Source organism: Tamandua tetradactyla, chromosome 2 (genome assembly GCF_023851605.1).
Source record: "Tamandua tetradactyla isolate mTamTet1 chromosome 2, mTamTet1.pri, whole genome shotgun sequence".
In the NCBI taxonomy this organism is placed as follows: domain Eukaryota; kingdom Metazoa; phylum Chordata; class Mammalia; order Pilosa; family Myrmecophagidae; genus Tamandua; species Tamandua tetradactyla.
The window spans coordinates 51307119-51330667 of NC_135328.1; the positions used below are offsets into that span (position 1 = coordinate 51307119).

General features: G+C 37.7%; 1 protein-coding gene across 3 annotated transcripts in view; it reads left to right on the plus strand.

The window, feature by feature from the left end:
- The window catches only part of GLE1 (GLE1 RNA export mediator), an 84517-nt gene that overhangs the window by 16861 nt on the left and 44107 nt on the right, over nucleotides 1-23549 (plus strand). For all 3 annotated transcript variants that reach the window (XM_077146468.1, XM_077146463.1, XM_077146476.1), the window contains exons 3-6: nucleotides 16669-16779; nucleotides 21795-21943; nucleotides 22148-22208; nucleotides 22461-22715. In XM_077146468.1, the coding sequence (XP_077002583.1) occupies nucleotides 16669-16779; nucleotides 21795-21943; nucleotides 22148-22208; nucleotides 22461-22715 (576 nt within the window). The remainder of the gene's footprint in view (nucleotides 1-16668; nucleotides 16780-21794; nucleotides 21944-22147; nucleotides 22209-22460; nucleotides 22716-23549) is intronic.

The window sequence follows — 23549 nt, forward strand, 5'->3', positions numbered from 1 at the left end:
ATTGTGGTGATAAATATTTAAGCCCTCTAGCCTCCTATATTCTGGAACAGCTAGAAGGAAAAATCTGAAAGGATCGTATGTATACCATGACATACTCTGGGATCTGTCCTATAACTACTTGTTGAAGAGTGCTTTGAAAATTACTGCTTTTTTATTTCTTTGCTTTGTGTATGTTATACTATACAATTAAAAAGTAAAAAAAAAAATTCTCAAGCATTACATGACCGTGAAAGATAAAAATGTGTGAATATTTTTTATGGCTCTTGATGTATGTTAAGTTGCTTTCCAAAAATATTATTCCAATAAACAGATTTTGCAATCTTCTTTTAAACTGGGAATTCCAAAGATCCTTTAACAGACTTCTGACTTGCTATTATAAAATGTTTTATGTAAGAGAGTGTAAAATGCTATATCCTTACATTTAATTTTGAAAATATGAAAATAGATATCTTAAATGCCATTTAATTAAAAAAAATTGACTAACACAACATTTAGAAATCATTCCATTCTACAAATGCAATCAGTAATTCTTAATATCATCACATAGATGTGTGATCATCATTTCTTAGTACATTTGCATCGATTTAGGAAAAGAACTAGCAAAACAACAGAAAAAGATATAGAATGATAATATAGAGAAAAAAATGAAAATAATAATAAAAATTTAAAAATATATAAAAAAGGGAAAAAAAACACAAACAAACAAAAAAAACTATAGCTCAGATGCAGCTTCATTCAGTGTTTTAACATAATTACATTACAATTAGATAGTATTGTGCTGTCCATTTTTGAGTTTTTGTATCTAGTTCTGTTGCACAGTCTGTAACCCTTCAGCTCCAATTACCCATTATCTTACCCTGTTTCTAACTCCTGATGGTCTCTTTACCAATGACATATTCCAAGTTTATTCTCTAATGTCGGTTCATGTCAGTGGGACCATACAGTATTTGTTCTTTAGTTTTTGGCTAGTCTCACTCAGCATAATGTTCTCTAGGTCCATCCATGTTATTACATGCTTCATAAGTTTATTCTGTCTTAAAGCTGCATAATATTCCATTGTATGTATATACCACAGTTTGTTTAGCCACTCGTCTGTTGATGGACATTTTGGCTGTTTCCATCTCTTTGCAATTGTAAATAACACTGCTATAAACATTGGTGTGCAAATGTCCGTTTGTGTCTTTGCCCTTAAGTCCTCTGAGTAGATACCTAGCAATGGTATTGCTGGGTCGTTTGGCAATTCTATATTCAGTTTTTTGAGGAACCACCAAACTGCCCTCCACAGTGGTTGCACCATTTGACGTTCCCACCAACAGTGGATAAGTGTGCCTCTTTCTCCACATCCTCTCCAGCACTTGTCATTTTCTGTTTTGTTGATAATGGCCATTCTGGTGGGTGTGAGATGATATCTCATTGTGGGTTTGATTTGCATTTCTCTAATGGCCAGGGACATTGAGCATCTCTTCATGTGCCTTTTGGCCATTTGTATTTCCTCTTCTGAGAGGTGTCTGTTCAAGTCTTTTTCCCATTTTGTAATTGGGTTGGCTGTCTTTTTGTTGTTGAGTTGGACAATCTCTTTATAAATTCTGGATACTAGACCTTTATCTGATATGTCGTTTCCAAATATTGTCTCCCATTGTGTAGACTATCTTTCTACTTTCTTGATGAAGTTCTTTGATGCACAAAAGTGTTTAATTTTGAGGCGCTCCCATTTCTTTCTTTCTTTCTTCAGTGCTCTTGCTTTAGGTTTAAGGTCCATAAAACCGCCTCCAATTGTAAGTTTCATGAGCTATCTCCCTACATTTTCCTCTAACTGTTTTATGGTCTTAGACCTAATGTTTAGATCTTTAATCCATTTTGAGTTAACTTTTGTATAGGGTGTGAGATACGGGTCTTCTTTCATTCTTTTGCATATGGATATCCAGTTCTCTAGGCACCATTTATTGAAGAGACTGTTCTGTCCCAGGTGAGTTGGCTTGACTGCCTTATCAAAGATCAAATGTCCATAGATGAGAGGGTCTATATCTGAGCACTGTATTCGATTCCATTGGCCGATATATCTATCTTTATGCCAAAACCATGCTGTTTTGACCACTGTGGCTTCATAATATGCCTTAAAGTCCGGCAGCGTGAGACCTCCAGCTTCGTTTTTTTTCCTCAAGATACTTTTAGCAATTCGGGGCACCCTGCCCTTCCAGATAAATTTGCTTATTGGTTTTTCTATTTCTGAAAAATAAGTTGTTGGGATTTTGATTGGTATTGCATTGAATCTGTAAATCAATTTAGGTAGGATTGACATCTTAACTATATTTAGTCTTCCAATCCATGAACACGGTATGCCCTCCCATCTATTTAGGTCTTCTGTGATTTCTTTTAACATTTTTTTGTAGTTTTCTTTGTATAGGTCTTTTGTCTCTTTAGTTAAATTTATTCCTAAGTATTAGTTGCAATTGTAAATGGAATTCGTTTCTTGATTTCCCCCTCAGCTTGTTCATTGCTAGTGTATAGAAGCACTACAGATTTTTTTTTTAGTAATCAAAAAAAAAGAAAAGAAATTAACACAACATTTAGAAATCATTCCATTCTACACGTGCACTCAGTAATTCTTAGTATCATCACATAGATATATGATCATCATTTCTTAGTACATTTGCATCGATTTAGGAAAAGAACTAGCAAAACAGCAGAAAAAGATATAGAATGTTAATATAGAGAAGAGAATTAAAATAATAATACTAATAAAAAATATATATATAAAAAAAGGAAAAAGGAAAAAAACAAAAACAAAAGATGCAAACAAACAAACAAGCAAACAAAAAACTATACTTCAGGTGCAGCTTCATTCAGTGTTCCAACATAGTTACATTACACTTAGGTATTATTGTGCTGTCCATTTTTGAGTTTTTGTATCTAGTCCCGTTGCACAGTCTGTATCCCTTCAGCTCCAATTACCCATTATCTTACCCTGTTTCTAACTCCTGCTGGTCTCTGTTACCAATGATATATTCCAAGCTGATTTCTCGAATGTTGGTTCACATCAGTGGGACCATACAGTATTTGTCCTTTAGTTTTTGGCTAGACTCACTCAGCATAATGTTCTCTAGGTCCATCCATGTTATTACATGCTTCATAAGTTTATTCTGTCTTAAAGCTGCATAATATTCCATCGTAGGTATATGCCACAGTTTGTTTAGCCACTCGTCTGTTGATGGACATTTTGGCTGTTTCCATCTCTTTGCAATTGTAGATAATGCTGCTATAAACACTGGTGTGCAAATGTCCATCTGTGTCTTTGTCCTTAAGCCCTTTGAGTAGATATCTAGCAGTGGTATTGCTGGGTTGTAATCCATTCTGCCGTTCTTTATCTTTTGATTGGGAAATTCAGTCCATTAACTTTTAGTGTTATTACTGTTTGGATAATATTTTCCTCTACCATTTTGCCTTTTGTATTATATATATCATATCTGATTTTCCTTCTTTCTACACTTTACTCCATACCTCTCTCTTCTGTCTTTTCATATCTGACTCTAGTGCTCCCTTTAGTATTCCTTGCAGAGCTGGTCTCTTGGTCACAAATTCTCTCAGTGACTTTTTGTCTACAAATGTTTTAATTTCTCCTTCATTTTTGAAGGACAGTTTTGCTGGATATAGAAATCTTGGTTGGCAGTTTTTCTCTTTTAGTAATTTAAATATATCATCCCACTGTCTTCTAGCTTCCATGGTTTCTGCTGAGAAATCTACACATAGTCTTATTGGGTTTCCCTTGTATGTGACAGATTGTTTTTCTCTTGCTGCTTTCAAGATCCTCTCTTTCTCTTTGACCTCTGACATTCTAAGTAGTAAGTGTCTTGGAGAACGCCTATGTGGGTCTATTCTCTTTGGGGTGCGCTGCACTTCTTGGATCTGTAAATTTAGGTCTTTCATAAGAGTTGGGAAGTTTTCAGTGATAATTTCTTCCATTAGTTTTTCTCCTTCTTTCCCTTCTCTTCTCCTTCTGGGACACCCACAACACGTATATTTGTGCGCTTCATATTGTCATTCAGTTCCCTGATCCCCTGCTCAAGTTTTTCCATTCTTTTCCCTATAGTTTCTGTTTCTTTTTGGAATTCAGATGTTCCATCCTCCAGTTCACTAATTGTAGCTTCTGCCTCTTTAGATCTACCATTGTAGGTATCCATTGTTTTTTCCATTTTTTCTTCTTTGTCCTTCACTCCCATAAGTTCTGTGATTTGTTTTTTCAGATTTTCTATTTCTTCTTTTTGTTCAGCCTATGTCTTCTTCATGTCCTCCCTCAATTTATTGATTTGGTTTTTGAAGAGTTTTTCCATTTCTGTTCGTATATTCAGCATTAGTTGTCTCAGCTCCTGTATCTCATTTGAACTATTGGTTTGTTCCTTTGACTGGGCCATATCTTCAATATGTCATCCATTATTTTCTGCTGGTGTCTGGGTATTTGATCAGATTTCCCTGGGTGTGGGACCCGGCTGGTTGAAAGGTTTTTCTGTGAAATCGCTGGGCTGTTTTTCTTTTCCTGCCCAGTAGGTGGCGCTCGTGGCGCTCGTCTGTCTGCGGGTCCCACCAGTAAAAGATGCTGTGGCTCCTTTAACTTGCCAATCCGAATCTCGCAGTCGGCCCGGGAAACCGCGCGTGGAGGGGGGGTGGTTGCCGGCCGCCGCGGCTTGGGGGACTGCTGGTCCAAATTGCCCAGCTGGCCTGAGACGCCAAGCGTGGCGGGAGGGCCCCGCTATCCAACGTTCCCAGTCAGACCGGGGAGCCACGAGCGTGGAGGGGACCCTAGTCGCCAGCCGCCCCGGCCGGGAAAATGCGCGCCCCTCGGGTATCTCACCACAGCGGATTCTCCCTGCCCGTTCAGCCGTTCCAGAATGGGGTACGCTGTCTTTTTGGTCTCTGTCGTGGCTCCGGGAGCTGTTTCGTATTGTTTCTGTTTCTTTAGTTGCTGTTCTGGAGGAGGAACTAAGACCCGTGCGTCTTACTAAGCCGCCGTCTTCTCCGGAAGTCAACACTACAGATTTTTGAATGTTGATCTTGTAACCTGCTACTTTGCTGTACTCATTTATTAGCTCTAGTAGTTTTGTTGTGGATTTTTCCGGGTTTTCCATGTATAGTATCATATCGTCTGCAAACAGTGATAGTTTTACTTCTTCCTTTCCAATTTTGGTGCCTTGTATTTCTTTTTCTTGTCTAATTGCTCTGGCTAGAACCTCCAACTAGATGTTGAATAATGGTGATAATGGACATTCTTGTCTTGTTCCTGATCTTAGGGGAAAAGTTTTCAATTTTTCCCCATTGAGGACGATATTAGCTGTGGGTTTTTCATATATTCCCTCTATCATTTTAAGGAAGTTCCCTTGTATTCCTATCCTTTGAAGTGTTTTCAACAGGAAAGGATGTTGAATCTTGTCAAATGCCTTCTCTGCATCAATTGAGATGATTATGTGATTTTTCTGCTTTGATTTGTTGATATGGTGTATTACATTAATTGATTTTCTTATGTTGAACCATCCTTGCATACCTGGGATGAATCCTACTTGGTCATGATGTATAGTTCTTTTAATATGTTGCTGGATTCAATTTGCTAGAATTTTGTTGAGGATTTTTGCATCTGTATTCATTAGAGAGATTGGTCTGTAGTTTTCTTTTTTTGTAATATCTTTGCCTGGTTTTGGTATGAGGGTGATGTTGGCTTCATAGAATGAATTAGGTAGCTTTCCCTCCACTTCTATTTTTTTGAAGAATTTGAGCAGAGTTGGTACTAACTCTTTCTGGAATGTTTGGTAGAATTCACATGTGAAGCTGTCTGGTCCTGGACTTTTCTTTTTGGGAAGCTTTTGAATGACTGATTCAATTTCTTTACTTGTGATTGGTTTGTTGAGGTCGTCTATTCTTGAGTCAAAGTTGGTTGTTCATGCCTTTCTAGGAACTTGTCCATTTCATCTACATTGTTATATTTATTAGCGTAAAGTTGTTCATAGTATCCTGTTATTACCTCCTTTATTTCTGTGAGGTCAGTGGTTATGTTTCCTCTTCTATTTCTGATCTTATTTATTTGCGTCCTCTCTCTTCTTTTTGTCAGTCTTGCTAAGGGCCCATCAATCTTATTGATTTTCTCATAGAACCAACTTCTCGTCTTATTGATTTTCTCTATTGTTTTCATGTTCTCAATTTCATTTATTTCTGCTCTAATCTTTGTTATTTCTTTCCTTTTGCTTGCTTTGGGGTTAGTTTGCTGTTCTTTCTCCAGTTCTTCCAAGTGGACAGTTAATTCCTGCATTTTTGCCTTTTCTTCTTTTCTGATATAGGCATTTAGGGCAATAAATTTCCCTCTTAGCACTGCCTTTGCTGCGTCCCATAGGTTTTGATATGTTGTGTTTTCATTTTCATTCGCCTCGAGGTATTTACTAATTTCTCTTGCAATTTCTTCTTTGACCCACTCGTTGTTTAAGAGTGTGTTGTTGAGCCTCCACGTATTTGTGAGTTTTCTGGCACTCTGCCTATTATTGATATCCAACTTCATTCCTTTATGATCCGAGAAAGTGTTGTGTATGATTTCAATCTTTTTAAATTTGTTAAGACTTGCTTTGTGACCCAGCATATGGTCTATCTTTGAGAATGATCCGTGAGCACTTGAGAAAAAGGTGTATCCTGCTGTTCTGGGGTGTAATGTCCTATAAATGTCTGTTAGGTCTAGCTCATTTATTGTAATATTCAAATTCTCTATCTTTATTGATCCTCTGTCTAGATGTTCTGTCCATTGATGAGAGTTGCGAATTGAAGTCTCCAACTATTATGATATATGTGTCTATTTCCCTTTTCAGTGTTTGCTGTGTATTCCTCACGTATTTTGGGGCATTCTGGTTCGGTGCATAAATATTTATGATTGTTATGTCTTCTTGTTTAATTGTTCCTTTTATTAGTAGAGAGTGTCCTTCTTTGTCTCTTTTAACTGTTTTACATTTGAAGTCTAATTTTTTGGATATTAGTATAGCTACTCCTGCTCTTTTCTGGTTGTTATTTGCATGAAATATCTTTTCCCAACCTTTCACTTTCAACCTATGTTTATCTTTGGGTCTAAGATGTGTTTCCTGTAGACAGCATATAGAAGGATCCGGTTTTTTAATCCATTCTGCCAGTCTATGTCTTTTGATTGGAGAATTCAGTCCATTAACATTTAGTGTTATTACTGTTTGGATAATATTTTCCTCTACCATTTTGCCTTTTGTATTATATATATCATATCTGATTTTCCTTCTTTCTACACTCTTCTCCATATCTCTCTCTTCTGTCTTTTTGTATCTGACTCTAGTGCTCCCTTTAGTATTTCTTGCAGAGCTGGTCTCTTGGTCACAAATTCTCTCAGTGACTTTTTGTCTGAGAATGTTTTAATTTCTCCCTCATTTTTGAAGGACAATTTTTCTGGATATAGGAGTCTTGGTTGGCAGTTTTTCTCTTTTAGTAACTTAAATATATCATCCCACTGTCTTCTAGCTTCCATGGTTTCTGCTGAAAAATCTACACATAGTCTTATTGGGTTTCCCTTGTATGTGATGGATTGCTTCTCTCACGCTGCTTTCAAGATCCTCTCTTTCTCTTTGACCTCTGACATTCTAACTAGTAAGTGTCTTGGGGAACGCCTATTTGGGTGTAATCTCTTTGGGGTGCGCTGCACTTCTTGGATCTGTAATTTTCGGTCTTTCATAAGAGTTGGAAAATTTTCAGTGATAATTTCTTCCATTAGTTTTTCTCCTCCTTTTCTCTTCTCTTCTCCTTCTGGGACACCCACAACACATATATTTGTGCGCTTCATATTATGATTCATATCCCTGATCCCCTGCTCAAATTTTTCCATTCTTTTCCCTATAGTTTCTGTTTCTTTTTGGAATTCAGATGTTCCATCCTCCAGTTCACTAATTCTAGCCTCTGTCTCTTTAAATCTACCATTGTAGGTTTCCATTGTTTTTTTCATCTCTTCTCCTGTGTTTTTCATTCCCATAAGTTCTGTGATTTGTTTTTTCAGACTTTCCATTTCTTCTTTTTGTTGATCCTGTTCCTTCTTCATGTACTCCCTCAATTTATTGATTTGGTTTTTGAAGAGGTTTTCCATTTCTGTTCGTATATTCAGAATTAGTTGTCTCAGCTCCTGTATCTCATTTGAGCTATTGATTTGTTCCTTTGACTGGGCCATATCTTCAATTTTCATGGTGTGATCCATTTTTTTTTTGCTGGCGTCTGGGCATTTTTTTGAGCTATTGGTTTGTTCCTTTGACTGGGCCATGTCTTCAATTTTTCTGGTGTGATCCGTTATTTTTTGCTGACACCTGGGCATTTAATCAGATTTCCCTGAGTGTGGGACCCAGCAGGTTGAAAGACTTTCCTGTGAAGTCTCTGGGCTCTGTTTTTCTTATCCTGTCCAGTATGTGATGCTCGTCTGTCTGCGAGTCCCACCAGTAAAAGATGCTGTGGCTCCTTTAACTTTGGAAGACTCTCGCTGTGGGGGAGGGTCACCAGCCAACGCGGCTTGGGGAATGCCGATCCAAATCTCCCAGCCAGCCCGGGAAGCCACGTGTGGGGGGGGGGCGCCGGCCGCCGCAGCTTGGGGAATGCCGATCCAAATGTCCCAGCCGGCCCGGGAAGCTGCACGTGCGGGGGGCGCCGGCCGCCGTGGCTTGGTGGAGTGCCGATCCAAAGCTCCCAGCCAGCCCGGGAAGCCGCATGTGGCAGGGGGCGCTAGCCGCCGCAGCTTGGGGGGATGCCAATCCAAAGTTCACAACCGGCCCGGGAAGCCACATGTGTGGAAGGGGCTCCGGTCGCCGGCCTCCGCGGCTTGGGGGACCTCCGATCCAAATCTCCCATCCAGCCCGGGAAGCCGCGTGGTGGGGGGGATCGCCGGCCGGCGCGGCTTGGGGGGATGCCAATCCAAAGCTCCCAGCCGGCCTGGGAAGCCGCGCGTGGGGGGGGGGCACCAGCCGCCGTAGCTTGAGGGACCGCCGATCCAAATCTCCCAACCGTCCCTGGAAGGAGGGAGGGAGGGGCTCCGGCCGCCAGCCGCCACGGCCTGGGGAAGCGCGCTCCTCTCGGGGACCTCACCGCAGCGGATTCTCTTAGCCGGTTCAGCCGTTCCAGAATGGGGTACGCTGTGTTTCTGTTCTCTGTCGTGGCTCCGGAAGCTGTTCTGTACTGTTTCTATTTCTTTAGTAGCTGTTCTGGAGGAGGAACTAAGACCCGCGCGTCTTACTAAGCCGCCATCTTCTCCGGAAGTCCCCTTAAATGCCATTTTAATAAGATTGGTTTATTCAGTCCACTATCCATTCATTCATTTAACAGAGTTTATTTGTGCTTGGTAAGTGCCAGTCCCTGTGTTAGGTGCTGGGAATACAACAGCAAGACTGGCATAACCCTTTTTAAACTTAAAATGTAGTGTACATTATTTGGCATTGTAATGGAGTTATTAGCCAACTTAATTAGACAAGAAAAGTCAAGTAGAGATGTAAGGATTGGAAAGGAAAAGGTTAAACTTTATTTGAGAATGATATGATTGTATATCTGGGAAACATAAAAGAATCAATGGGAAAACTATCAACCATAAGAAAATGTACTAAAGTAAGAAGATACAGAAATAATATACTAAAATCAATAGTCTGTGTAAATAGCAATAACCAGTTGCAAGATATACTAGAAAATAAGAACCCACATACAGTAGCAAAAAATAAAATAAATTACCAAGACACAGACCTAGCAAGAAATATGCAGAAACATTTTTAAGAAAACTATGAAACACTCCTTAAAACATGAAATACTGAACACAAAGTGTGTTAGTTTGAAAGCTGCCAGTATGCACTATACCAGAACTGGAACAACTTTTATAAAGGGGAATTTCTTAAGTTACTAGTTTATAGTTCTAAGGAAGTAAAAGCGTCCAAATTAAGGTACCAACAAGCGTACTTCACTCAAGAAAAGCTGATGGGTCAGGAACACCTTTATCAGCTGGGAAGTCCCGTGGCTGACATCTGCTGGTCCCTTGCTTATGGGCTTTCAGCCTCTGTTCCCGTGGGATTTCCTTACTTTGTTTCTCTGGGGCTGGCTTTCATCTCTTGGCTTCTAGTATATGGTTCTTTTTAGTATATGGCTTGCTTAACATCTCATGGCAACGTCTGCTGGGCCAAGCATCTCCAAACATCTGTGTCTCTCCTCCATGTGTCTGCATCTGTGTCAGCTCTACTGTGAGGTTTCTGTTGTTTCTCCAAAATGCTTCCCCTTTTAAAGTCTCTAGTAATCTAATCAGGATCACTTCACCTAGAATAGGTAGAGTCACCTCTCCATCTAATCAAAGATTATACCCTCAATTGCCTGCATCGCATCTCCATGAGATAATCTAGTCAAAATTTCCACCCTACAGTATTGAATTGGGATTAAACCAAGTGCTGCCCTCACAAAATTGAATCAGGATTAAAACATGGCTTTTCTGGGGTACATAATATTTTCAAACGGGGTACATGTGGGAATGCATGTTGAATTCTTGATAGGTAGATTCAATATCATAAAAATAGCAATGTTTCCTGAATTAATTTAGATGTTTAATATGATCCCAAACATAGAAATTCTTTTTTTTTTTTTTTCTGGTTGTAAACAAGCTGATCACAAAGTTCATAGAGAAGCTTAGACAGAATAGCCAGGAAAACCTTGAAAAATAAGAGCAAGATCTGAATGCTGGCACATCATCAAATCTTTATAATTAAAGCAGTGTGGCACTGGCATATTAATAGGCCTACAAAAACAAATAGGAGAGAGACGAGAGTCACACAGCCAGAGATCTTTGGAGATGCAGAAGAACACCCCCAGGAAATCCTTATGAAACAACAAGCCAGTACAGAAAGCTAGCAGCCATGCCATGTGCCTCTCCAGCTGACAGAGGTGTTCTGGACCCATCAGACGTCTTGAGTCAAGGCAAAGAATTCAGGAGATGTGCCAAAAACTACAGCAACCACAGAACTCATTCAGAAAACAGTTTGCTCTTTCTGAGAAGGAGGAATATGAGGATTGGATCAGAACTCGTGATTTAGAGAGAGTAATAGTTGAGGCAAGCAGGGAAGCAGCCTCTTGAAACACAGACTGGATATCATTCAAGTTAAGGCACAAGAAGGATGTGGTATTAAGGCACCAGTGCCAGGAATACCTGACATACAGACCCCTCCACACAGAGATTTAGGATCTGTGCAGCTCCCATGGAGAACAGCAACATCAGGAGCTCATTCCGTGCTAAGATGATGGAAGAGGTTAACATGGCTGCAAGAGGGTCCCCTCCTTTCCAGGACTCACCCTTCATGCACTATCCCATGGGGCACCCTCCATCTCCACAAATGGGCTATAGGCCATCTCCTCCACTGTGGTGGGTGCTCAAGCCTCACTCACTGCCTCCACTTCCTCTATTTGAACAAACATTTTGATATTTGAAGAGGCCCCTCAGTGGCAATAAATAGGCTGCAGTGATTATCATCTTAGATGATGTGTCAGACCTGCATTAATGTCTGAATATTTCCCCTGTCCAAAGCTGTTTCATCTCCCTTTTATCTTTCACAGGTCATACCCCTAATAAATCACTTGTTATCCAAAAAAAAAGCAAATAGGAAAAATGAAATAAAGAATAGAAAATGTAGAGATAGACCTAAGTGCAAATCACAGTTTAGTACATGAGACAATGATATTTCAGATTAGTGGGGAAAAGAACTTTTTAATCAGTGGTGTTTTAGCAGTAAGATATGGGAATATTTTCTATATGGAAAAACATAAACTTGGAAACATTCCATACAAAATATATCAGGATACATGAAAAATGGATCAGAGATACAAATATAAAGCTAAATGATAAAAGTAGTATGAGAAAATGTGACTGGATTCAGGAGTCAAAAATGTTCCCTAATTATAATTCAAAATCATGAAATACTAAAAGATTGATAAATTCAATTACATTAGAAATCAATGTTTTCATTACATACACGTGCATGCAAAAGCTGTAAGCAAAAGCACATAATAAACAGGGAAAAACGCAGCAATTTATATAAGGGAAAATATCCACAACATATAAAGAGATTCTAAAAAGTGAGAAAAGTCCAGTATTTTTTAAAAACAGGCTAAGGATGTATATATATATAATAGCTTATACAAAAGAAATGTATGTATGATAGCCAATGGATGGAGATGGCCAAAGGATACATCAACTGAAGAGTGGAAGAGCAAACTGTAGTGTATACATTTGATGGAATATTGGGTAGCTGCAGAAAGGAATGAAGTTGTGAGGCATGCAATGAGATGAATGAACCCTGAGGACATTAGTTGAGCAAAATAAACCAGAAACAAAAGGACAAATACTGTGAGGTCTCATTTAGAAAATACTTAGAAGAAAACTAGAACCTAGATTATAAGCTCTTAACAGCAGTCATATTTATTCCTTAGTTTTAAGTATTAAAGTTCTGAGATTCTATGTGCAGTGTGTGTAACCTGATATTTCCCTGCAACTTTGGGTACCTGTGTGACAACTAAGAGAGTTCTGCAGCTCTGAAAGTCAACATTACTCCACAGCAACTGTTAAAGAAGCTGAAAAAGAGATTGGACTTCAGTTAGAGATACAAATGAAGCTGATCTGGTTGGGACTAAGGTAAATCAGAATGCAGAATGTATTAGCTAGGGTTCTCTAGAGAAACAGAATCAGCAGGTGATAACTGTAAATACAAAATTTATAAAATTGTCTCACTTAACCATGGGGATGTAGAGGCCAAGGTCTGTAAGGCAGGCTGCAAGTTGGCAGCTCCAACGAATGTCCTCAGCAAACTCTCAGGAGAGGCTGGCTGGGCAACCCTGGGGATGTAAGAATCCAATATTTGTAGGTCAGGCTATGAGCTGGCAGTACCAGTGAAGGTCCTCAACAAACTCTTAGGAGAGGCTGGCTGAAGCAAGAAGAGTGATTGTCTCTTCTGAATCCTCCTTAAAAGCCTTCTGGTGATTAGATTAAATGTCACTCATTGCAGAAGATACTCCCCTTAACTGATTGCAAATGCCATCAGCTGTGGATGTCTCCAGTGTGGTCATGATTTAAATCCATGAAATGTCTTAGCAACAGACAGGCTAGCACTTGCCCAACCAGACAAGTGGGCGTCACCACCTTGCCAAGTTGACTCATGAATCTGAAAATGACACGGGATAAAGTATGATAGTGCCTGTATTCTAAAACTTCACCTTCTGTGTGAGACCAAAGGAGGAGATGTTTATTTTGTCAAAAATTTAACTTTTTTGTACCACACTTTAACTTAGCCTGTCTGGCCTGTTCATTTAAACAACCTAAACACATGGAGTCTAGAATAGGGAATGAGATCTTATAATTCTGTATAGCTTAATGTAATATATTGATACGTTCCAGAGTATGTTGGGCAGATAATAAAAAACTATTTGCAAAATCCCTTGAGGACTGAAGAAAAAACATGGATCTATTAAACTTTTTGTCTAGAAAATTCCTGATACTTTCTCAAGCATTAGGGACTCTCAAGTTAATAGGACAAGTCCTCCATCTTGAGGTTTGCTCTTATGAAACTTATTTCTGTAACAGAGAAGCTAAGCCTACCTATAATTATGTCTGAGTCACTTCAGGAGAACCTCTTTTGTTGCTCAGATATGGCCTCTCTCTAAGCCAACTCTGCAAATAAACTATACCCCTTATGAGGGACATGACTTCCAAGGGTTTACATCTCCCTGGCAACATGGGATGTGAGTCCCAAGGACGAGCCTGGCCCTGGCATCATGGGATTGATAGTTCCTTCTTGACAAAAAGGGGAAAAGAGATGTAAAAATATTAGGCTTCAGAGACTGAGAGATTTCAAATAGAGTCACGAGGCTATTCTGAAGGTTACTCTTTTGCAAGCCTCAGGTAGGTACTGCTAATTGGCACAGTATAGCACACTCCAATCAATAGTATTCCTGAAAGTCCTAGAGAATACCCAGGGCTTTATATAAGACTTCTATAAAAGTTTAACTCAGGTGTATTTTTAAAAAAACCTAAAACCTCCAGATTGTTCCTATGGCAGATAAACCTTGAAACCCAGAGATTTCAGCCTCTTTCAGAACTTGAACCAGTTGCATCCCTTTCCCCGTAATGTTAACACCCCTTTTCAACATGAAGAAGTTAGAATGGTCATTGCCCGAGTATCTCTGAAGACTGGGAGAAAGCTCAGATGAGAAGGAGGAATTGTAACAGAGAAGATAGGATTTAACAAATAAGTTTAACTACTGAATATATTACATTGATATTTCTTTTTGGCCTCCAGGGTATTAGAGCAGCTAGAAGGAAATACCTGAAATTGTGTAACCATAACCCATACCATACTTTGAAATTTGTCCTATAGCTATTTGTTAAAATGTACTTTGAAATGTATTGCTTTTTTGCATATATGTTTTATTTCACAATAGAAAATGTTAAAGAAAAACCTAGGGTCCTTAATATTTGAAAAAATGCTCCCAGCCTGCTAATAATAAGAGAAATTCAAATTAAAGCTGCATCATGATCCATTTTTTACCTTTCAAATTGGCAAATTCACAAAGTTTGACACCATATTTTGTTGGTGAGGCTGTAGGAACATACACTATCATATATTGTTTGTAGGAATGCAAAATGATATTATGATATTAATACCTATTAAGAGAAGTTTACAGTCTAGCAAAAGTTACTTATTCTTATACCTTTGGACCCAGTATACACACTTTTAGGTATCTATAGCAAAGATACAGTTGTAGAAAAACAAAATTCTGCATACTCAAAGCTGTTCGTAGCATCATTAATTATAATAGCAAAAATTAGGGGATAACCCAAAAGTCCATCAACAGGGAACTGGTTAATTAAACTTTGGTATATCTTTACAGTTGGAGTACTGTACAATTGTGAAAAGAAATGAGAATAGAAACAGAAAGTAGATTTAAGGTTACCAAGTGCTGGGGTCCGGGATGAGGAACTGTTGCTTAATTGGTATATAGTTTCTGTTTGGGTGGTAAATCACTCTAAAACTAGATAATTATAATGGTTGTACAACACTGAGAATGTAATTAATACCAGTGAATTATACACATAAAAATGTATGGAATGCCATGCATGTTTTACTATACCCACTAAAGGAAAAAAAAGGTGCTATAAAAAAAGGAGAAAGGTACTATATATTAATATGTAGTGATAATAGAGACTGAAAAAAGGCAAGTTCAGAGCAGCAGTATCTTTAGAATTATAATTTCTGTGCCAGAAGGGGATGATATATGGACACACATACACAAACATACTTATTTTTAAAAATAAATAATGTCAATAACAAAAAAACAACCCAATTAAAAAATGGGCAAAGGGCTTAAATAAACATTTCTTCAAAGAAGATACACAACTGGTCAGTAAACACATGTAAAGATAATATCATTAGCCATTAGGGAAATGCAAGTCAAAACCTCAATAAGCTATTAGTTCACACCTGCTAGAGTGGCTACTATTTAAAAAACGGAAAATAACAAGTGTCAGACCAGATGTAGAGAAATAGGAACACTCATTCATTGTTGGTGGGAATATAAAATGGTACAGCTGCTGTGGAAAACAGTTTGGCAATTCCTTAGAAAGTTAAATATAGAATTACTATATGACCTGTCAGTTCCACTTCTAGGTAAAATTAAATTAAAAGCAGGCCAAATAGATATTTGCACACAGATGTTCATAGTGGCCTTTTTCACAATTGCCAAAAGGTGGAAACAACCTAAGTGTCCATTAACAGATGAACGGATAAACCAAATGTGCCATATACATGTGGTTAAAAGGGAAATTTTAGATTGTATGTATAAAACTAAAATAATTTTTTTTTACTTTGACATATACATACAATGGAATATTTAGCCATAAAAAGGAATGAAGTTCTGACACAGGTAACATCATGAATGAATCTTGAAGATATCATGTTGAGTAAAATAAGCCAGAAAGAAAAGGACCAATATTATATGATATCACTTACATGAAATAATTTGAGAAAGCAGATTCTCAAGAGTCAGGAACTAGAATACAAGCTATCAGGGAGCAGGGTGGGGGTCAGGAATGGGAAGTTAATGCTTAATTGGTAGACAAGAGTTCTATTTGGGACAATGAAAAAGTTTTAGTAATGAATAGTTGTGATGGTAGCCCGACAATGTGAATAAAATTAACACCATCAAATTGTATATTTGAATGTGGTTAAATGGGGAATTATTAGGTTGTAAATGTTACTAGAATAAAAATAAAAACACATAGGACTATATAACATAAAACACAGTGAACCCTAATAAAGTATAGACTATAATCAGTAGTATAATTATAACAATATCGTTACATTAATTGTAACAAAAGTACCACACTAATGCAAAGTGTTAATAGGGGAAAACAGTGTGTTTGAGGATGTGTGTGAAATTGTATCCCATTATGGTTTCTGGTTACCTTTTTTCTATCAATCAGAGTAGGGGTAATGTTATGAAACACACTAGTTTTAACTTAAATTATTTTTTGGTTGTTGTTGTTGTTGTTCATAAGTGTTACATCTTTGCCTAGAAGGGATAACACCAACTTTACCGCCTAAAGGGTAATTCTTTTTACATTTTCTGTCCATGTAGGCCAAACATGAGAACCAGCATACAGAATCTGTGGTACTTCAGTCCTCTCGGGGGATCAGAGTGGAAGGCTGCATCCGAATGTATGAGCTGGTGCACAGAATGAAAGGAACTGTGAGTAAACCATGAAGTAAGGCAGACTTAACCCTAGGGAGCTACATTTAAGTGCAGTTTCCTAGTGCTTATAAATGCCTACCCCTTTCCTGTCTTTCCCCGTCTACTAGCTGCTCATGATTCAGTCAGGGAGACGGTATAATGTAGTGCTTAAGGGTGAGTGTTCTGAAGTCAAATCTGGTTTCATATCCTGGCTTTTCTGTTTTATGCTTGTCTTTTGGAAAAGGACTGAGGCTTTCCTGGTTTCCATTTATTCCTCCAAAATTTGGAGCTAAATAATATAATGTGAACATTAAATGACATAATGAATATAAAACTCTTAATACAGTGTTTGATTTTCAGTATTTGAGTGATTACTATTGTCAGGTACTGTTATTGGCTGTGAGGATACAGTTATGAACAAGGTAGACAAGAATCCCTCTTGTAGAGTTGAGGCAGATTAGAAGAAGTGCCAAATATTGATTCAGATAGCATGTTCTGGGAGTGTGGGGCTGAGTTGGTTAGGTAGATGAGCTGGAGCATTTAGACTATTATTAAAAGATTTATTGCTCTTACTTTAGCAATATATCTTAAAAAGTGGCCCCATGCTAAGGGCTGCCATTAGGTTCAGATATGGTCCATGCACTCAAGGAAATTACAATAAAAATGGAAGAGAGGAAACATTTTAGATACTTTTTAAGCACAAACTGTGTGAAAAAATAATTATAAAACAATATTAAACATTTTTCCTGTTTCTTCCATTCTGTTAATCTGCTCAAAGCCAACTGAGAAGGTTAAGACATAAATGTAAAAAATTGTAAATGCCTATGAGGGGTAGCATGTAGTTAATGCTTACACTTAGTGTTACTGTAGGAGTTCAATTTAGAGCAAAAGTTCAGGATGGGTGAAGCTTTGACATCTTTCCTAATCCATTTATCCAGTGAGACAATAAATATTGTACATATATGTAAATATATGTGCTAGATTCCGTTCTAGGTGCTAGAGATAAAACAGTGAACAAAGTAGACACAAATCCACGCCTTCATGAAGCTTGTATTCTGGTGGGGAGAGACAGATGTAAACAAGATAAATAAATAAATTATATAGTGTTTTAGATGAGAGTAGGAACTAAGGAAGAGCATAAAACAAGGGAGGGAATAGGAAGGAATTGCAATTTCACATAGTGTGACCAGGGAAGGCATCACTGAGAAAGTGACATTTGAGTGCAGAACTGAATGAAGTAAAGGAATGAGCATGTGGATATCTGGGGGGACAACATTCTGGCTTAGGGAACAACTTTGCAAAGGTCCTGAGGCAGGAAGGAATATGCTAGATGTGTCCAAGGAATAGCATGCTTGAAGTAGAGTGAATTTGAGAAAAATGGGAAATTGGGCTAGTTCATATAGCATCTTTTATGCCATGGTATAAAGATGTTGACTCCGGCTTTGAGTGAGAAGAAGTCATTTGATATTTTGACGATAGGAGTGACATGTTTTGAAGTGTCACTGGCTGCTTTACTGACAGTAGACTAAAGGAGGATAGGGGCAGAGCAGGGAGGGCATTTAGGAGACTCTTATAATAAACTGTGTGATGGTGTTTTGGACTAGGGTGGTAGTAATGGAAATGGTAAGAAGTGGCAGATTCTGGATATGTTCTTAAGTTAGAGTCAAATGTTGATGAATTGTGTATCAGTCAGGATTCTCCAGAGAAACAGAACCAATAAAATATAAATATAAATATAAATATATATATATATATATGATATGTTATATGTTGTATTGTATATTATATATATATATTTATATACATATAAAGAGATTTATTTTAAGGAATTATTTTACATGCTTGTAGGAGTTGGCAAGCTCAAAATATGCAAGACACATCAGCAGGCTGGAAACGCAGGTAACAGTTGATGTTGCAGTCTTGCAACAGAATTTCTTCTCCAGGAAACTTCAGTTTTTGCTCTTATGGCCTGAACAGATTGGAAAAGATTTGTCCCCATTATTGAGGGCAATAAATTTCCTGTATGTAAGTCAACTGATTTTGTATATTAATCACATCTACAAAAGAGCTTCACAGCATTATCTAGACTAGTGTTTAAACAAACAACTTAGCACCACAGCCTAGCCAAATTGACATAAAATTAATCCCAGATTGGGATGTGAGAAGAAGACAGGAATGAAGGATAAATGAAAGGGAATAATCAACGATGACTGTAAGGTTTTTGACCTTAGTACCATGTATTAACATAGGAAAGACTGTAGGATGAACAGCTTGGGGGTGGGTACATCAGAAGGTCAGCTTCAGAAATCTTCAGTTTCTATTAGATGTTTAAGTAGAGATGTGGAATAGTTGGATATTTGTATCAGGTACTTAGGGGCTAATAAGCCCAGGCTGCAGATACACATTTAAGAGTAGTTAGTTTATAAATGTTTTTATAAGCTATGATATGGACAGGCTCATCTGTTCATCTAAACAGGATGAACATTCCTGTTCATCTAAAGGAATTTAGATAGAGAAGAAAAGAAGTTTAAGGACTAAGCCTTGACATTAAACATTTAGAGGTATGTTTGGGGGATGGGGAGGATAATTAGAATCCTGAAAATGAGACTGAGTGTGACCATGAGGTTAGAAGGAAAATCAGGAAATTGGTATTCTAAAGGCCAAGTAAAGAAAGAGTTCCTGGGGGAAGGAGTAATCAACTTTGTCATATAAATCTACTGAGATGAAAACTGAGCTTGACTGTTGGATTTAACAATGCAGAGGTCATTAGTGACCTTAAAAAGCAGCTTTAACGCAGGGAAAAGGTAGATTGGGTCTGGTAGAGAATTAGGCAACAGCAAATTTAGAACACTCAGTAAGTTTTGCTGTAAAAAAAAGAAATGGGGCAATATTGGAGAAAGTTTTATTTAAGATGGGAAAATGGTAGCATGTTTATATGCTGAGTGGAATGATCTAGAAGAGGGGGAAATGGATGGTGTGCAGGGGAGATATAACCAATGTTAATAATTTGGCTTTTTTTTATGTTAGTGCAAACATTTAAGCATGTATAACTATTTTGTCTAGTGGTTACTCTAAATCTCTAAATAGTGAACTTATTCTGCTTTTTTTAAATTTTAATCAGTTTAGACATTATCTATTGTGTTCTTGCTGTGGTAGCTGATAATTTAGCTCACTTATTATCCACTTTCTGCCAAAATGGCTTTACTACTATTTGTAGTTTCTTTGCTGGACATTTTTCATATATTTATATCCTTATTCCATCGGTTATGGGTAGTATCTCTTAATTTCTTTTCCATTTGGTAAGCAGAGAATGTAAGTGTTCTGACCAAAAAACTCTTTCCCTCTTTCACTTCCCAGTATCTGGCTTTTGAACCTTTACTTGTATATTGCTAAAACTGATTACATTTTCTCTTTGTTCTGAAATCACTATTAAGTCTTCTATGCTTAGTCTAGAGCTTGGTTGTAAATTAAAAATCAGTTAGTATTTATACTATTAGGGATATAATATTTATTACAGAACCAAGTTATGCAGTGCAATCATATTTCCTTTCATGTTTAGCTTTTTGTTTTCTTGGAATATTTAATTGCCTGCTTGCTTGCTCACTTTTTTGAGTAATATTTGCCTTTTAATAGAAGGCCATTAACACTTTTTCTTTTGATATATATTCAGACTTACAGGAAAGTTGCAAAAATAATAGAAACACCATACAGAGCACTCCAATGTACCTCCCACCCAGAAACCTAGATTTACCAATGTTTAACATTTTGCCACATTTGTCTTCCCTCCCTCTCTCCAACCATTTATCTCTCTCTATACCTATCATCTGTCTGCCTATCTTCAGGTTGCATATTTCTTGTTTCTTAATATTTCCATATATGTATTTCCCAAGAACAAGAATATTCACTTATGTAACTGCATAAAGTATAGTTATCAAGTTCAAGAAAGTTAATGTTGACATAAAATATGCAGTCTATATTCTAATTTTTTCAATTGTCCCACTAGTGTCCTTTTGAGCATTTTCTCTTCTATTATTAGTTCTAGTCCAGGATCCTGTATTACGTTTAATTGTCATTTTCTCTTTAGTCTCTCTTTCTTTTTTTTTCTAATTCTGGAAACATTTATGCAACATAAAATTTCCCATCTCAGCCACTCCCAAGCAGAAATTCGTTGGCATTATTCACATTTATATTATGCTACTGTCACTACAATCCATTACCAAATCTTTTCATCACACCAAGTAGAAGAAACCCTGCACCCATTATGCATTAATTCTCCCTTCCCTCTTACTCCTATCCCTGGTAACTTTCTGTACCTACAAATTTGAATATTCTGGGGGTGCACGGATGGTTCAGTGATAGAATGCTCGCCTATCATGCGGGAGACCTGGTTCGATTCCTGGACCATGCACCTCCCTACCCCATCCCACCCCAAATTTGCATATTCATTTAAGTGAAACCACACAGTGACTGCTCTTTTATCTCTAGTTTATTTCACTCAACTTGATATCTTCAAGGGTCATCCACACTATAGCATGTAACAACTTCTTTCCTTTTTACAATTAAATCTGTGTTTACCACATTTTGTTTATCCATTCTTCTGTTGATAAACACTTGGGTGTTTAAACCTTTTGTCTGCATGATCAAAGAAGTAAGAAGGAATGTGAATAGCTTGTTTATATGATTAGAATAAGAATTCTGTAGATTACCAGGAAACCCTTATAAGAATACAGAGGATGGAAACTTAAAGTACATGGTTGTTTGATACTGTTTCTAAGTGCTTGCTCATTCATTCCCATCTTATATTAGAGTGATATAAAACATATGGGATAAATTGATAAAGGTTACCAAAAAAATCATTTAAAAATCAACCTGAAAGGGAAGGATTAGTCCTGCAAATGTTCTGAGATGGGTGCAGATGTTTTCATGCCGTTGAGTATCTCTGATAATGTCAAGGGCTGATGCAAGGGTAGTCCACAGGGTAAATGACCAAGGATGTAATGGAACTCATTAGAGTGTGTGATGATCCTTTTAAGGAGGGCCTGAGGCATTGGCAGGAGGAGCAGGAGAAGAAGGTGCGAGCCCTCTCTGAGATGGCATCTGAACAGCTGAAGCGGTTTGATGAACGGAAGGAACTGAAGCAGCATAAAGAATTCCAGGACTTACGGGAAGTGATGGAGAAGAGGTGAGTCTCCTTGAATTATGACTGGGAATGTGTGTGTTCAAGGGGAAAGATTTGAACATCTGATTCCTTATATAACAAAATAAAATAGCAAGAGAGCTTATAATCTTTGAAAAATGACCAACCTTGGAAGGATGAACAATGTACAACAAAGAAGGAACTTTTTAGGAAAGGTAAAACTGTTCTTCCTTGCTGTCTTTCATTCAGTTCCAGAGAAGCCCTGGGGCAGCAGGAGAAGCTAAAAGCTGAGCATCATCATAGAGCAAAGGTCAGAACCTGGGAGAATCAGTGGGGTGTTTTGATGTCTTTGTTACCTGCCTGAAGAGTAGGTTGTGGCAATTAGTCATCGTGGAGGATGTGGCCCATATCATACTTCTTTGTGCCTGACCTTGGGAAGTTCGTTTCCCTGCTCTGAACCCATTTGCTCATCTGTGAAAATATCTAGCCCATATAGGACTTGAGGGATGTAGAAAGTTCAGAAGCCCATTAGAGAGAGGTAATTTGATGGCTCTTTCTGTAGATTCTCAACCTGAAGTTGCGGGAGGCAGAACAACAACGGCTGAAGCAAATGGAGCAGGAGCGGCTTCGGAAGGAAGAAGGCCAGGCCCGCCTGCGGAGCCTTTATGCCCTGCAGGAGGAGCTGCTGCACCTCAACCAGCAGCTGGACTCCTCTGACCAGCACAGAGACCTGCTTAAGACAGATTTGTCTGCCTTCCAGACCCGAGGAAACCAGCTGTGCTGTCTCATCTCAGGGATCATTCGGGCTACTTCTGAGGTGAGGGGGGCTACAGAATGACTGTCTTCTGTCTTTGAAATGAAAAATTTTAGAAACAAAATTATTTTCTGATTTAAAAGAAATCTTATTGTAGAAAAAAACAAATATTACTTGTCATATCCTTACCTAGAGATAACTACTGTTAACATTTTGGTATGTTTCTTTTCTGACAGGTGTGTTTGTTTGTGTGTATATATGTGTGCCAGTGTTATTCCCACTTCAAATTGAACACGTATTAATATAGAATTTCAAATCTTGGTTTAAAAAATACTTGTTTTTTTTTCTGTTTGCAAAATACTTTATTCGTTATCATATGTTGAACATTTAATATGCGTATGGTAAAAATTAAAATTTTACAGAAATGTATATCACTTTTTTCAGTTAACATTCTATTTTGGACATGTGATTATTATATTCATTAAAATATTAAAAAATTTTTAAGCCAGCAGTAGTAGCTGCAAGTATTGCCTTGACACATGGTAGATATTCAATAAGTATTTGATGAACAGATGACGTTAGATACTTCCATCATATAACCATACCAGAATTTTTTGAAAAATATATTTACTGCCGAACATTTAAGTTTCTGTATTTTCACTATTGTGCATAATAGTGCAGTGATACCATTTTAAATACATTTTATTTGTATTTCTGATTATTTCCTTGAGTTATGCTTCCTAGAACTGCTTAGTCAAAAATTTTGAAGTTCTTTGTTCAAATCACTTTCCAGAAAGGTTGTACCCAGTTCACACTTTCACCAGCTTTGTCTAGGTGCCATTGTTGTTGAAAACTTGAAAGTATTGAATATTATAAATTCTATTCAGTAATACTTTT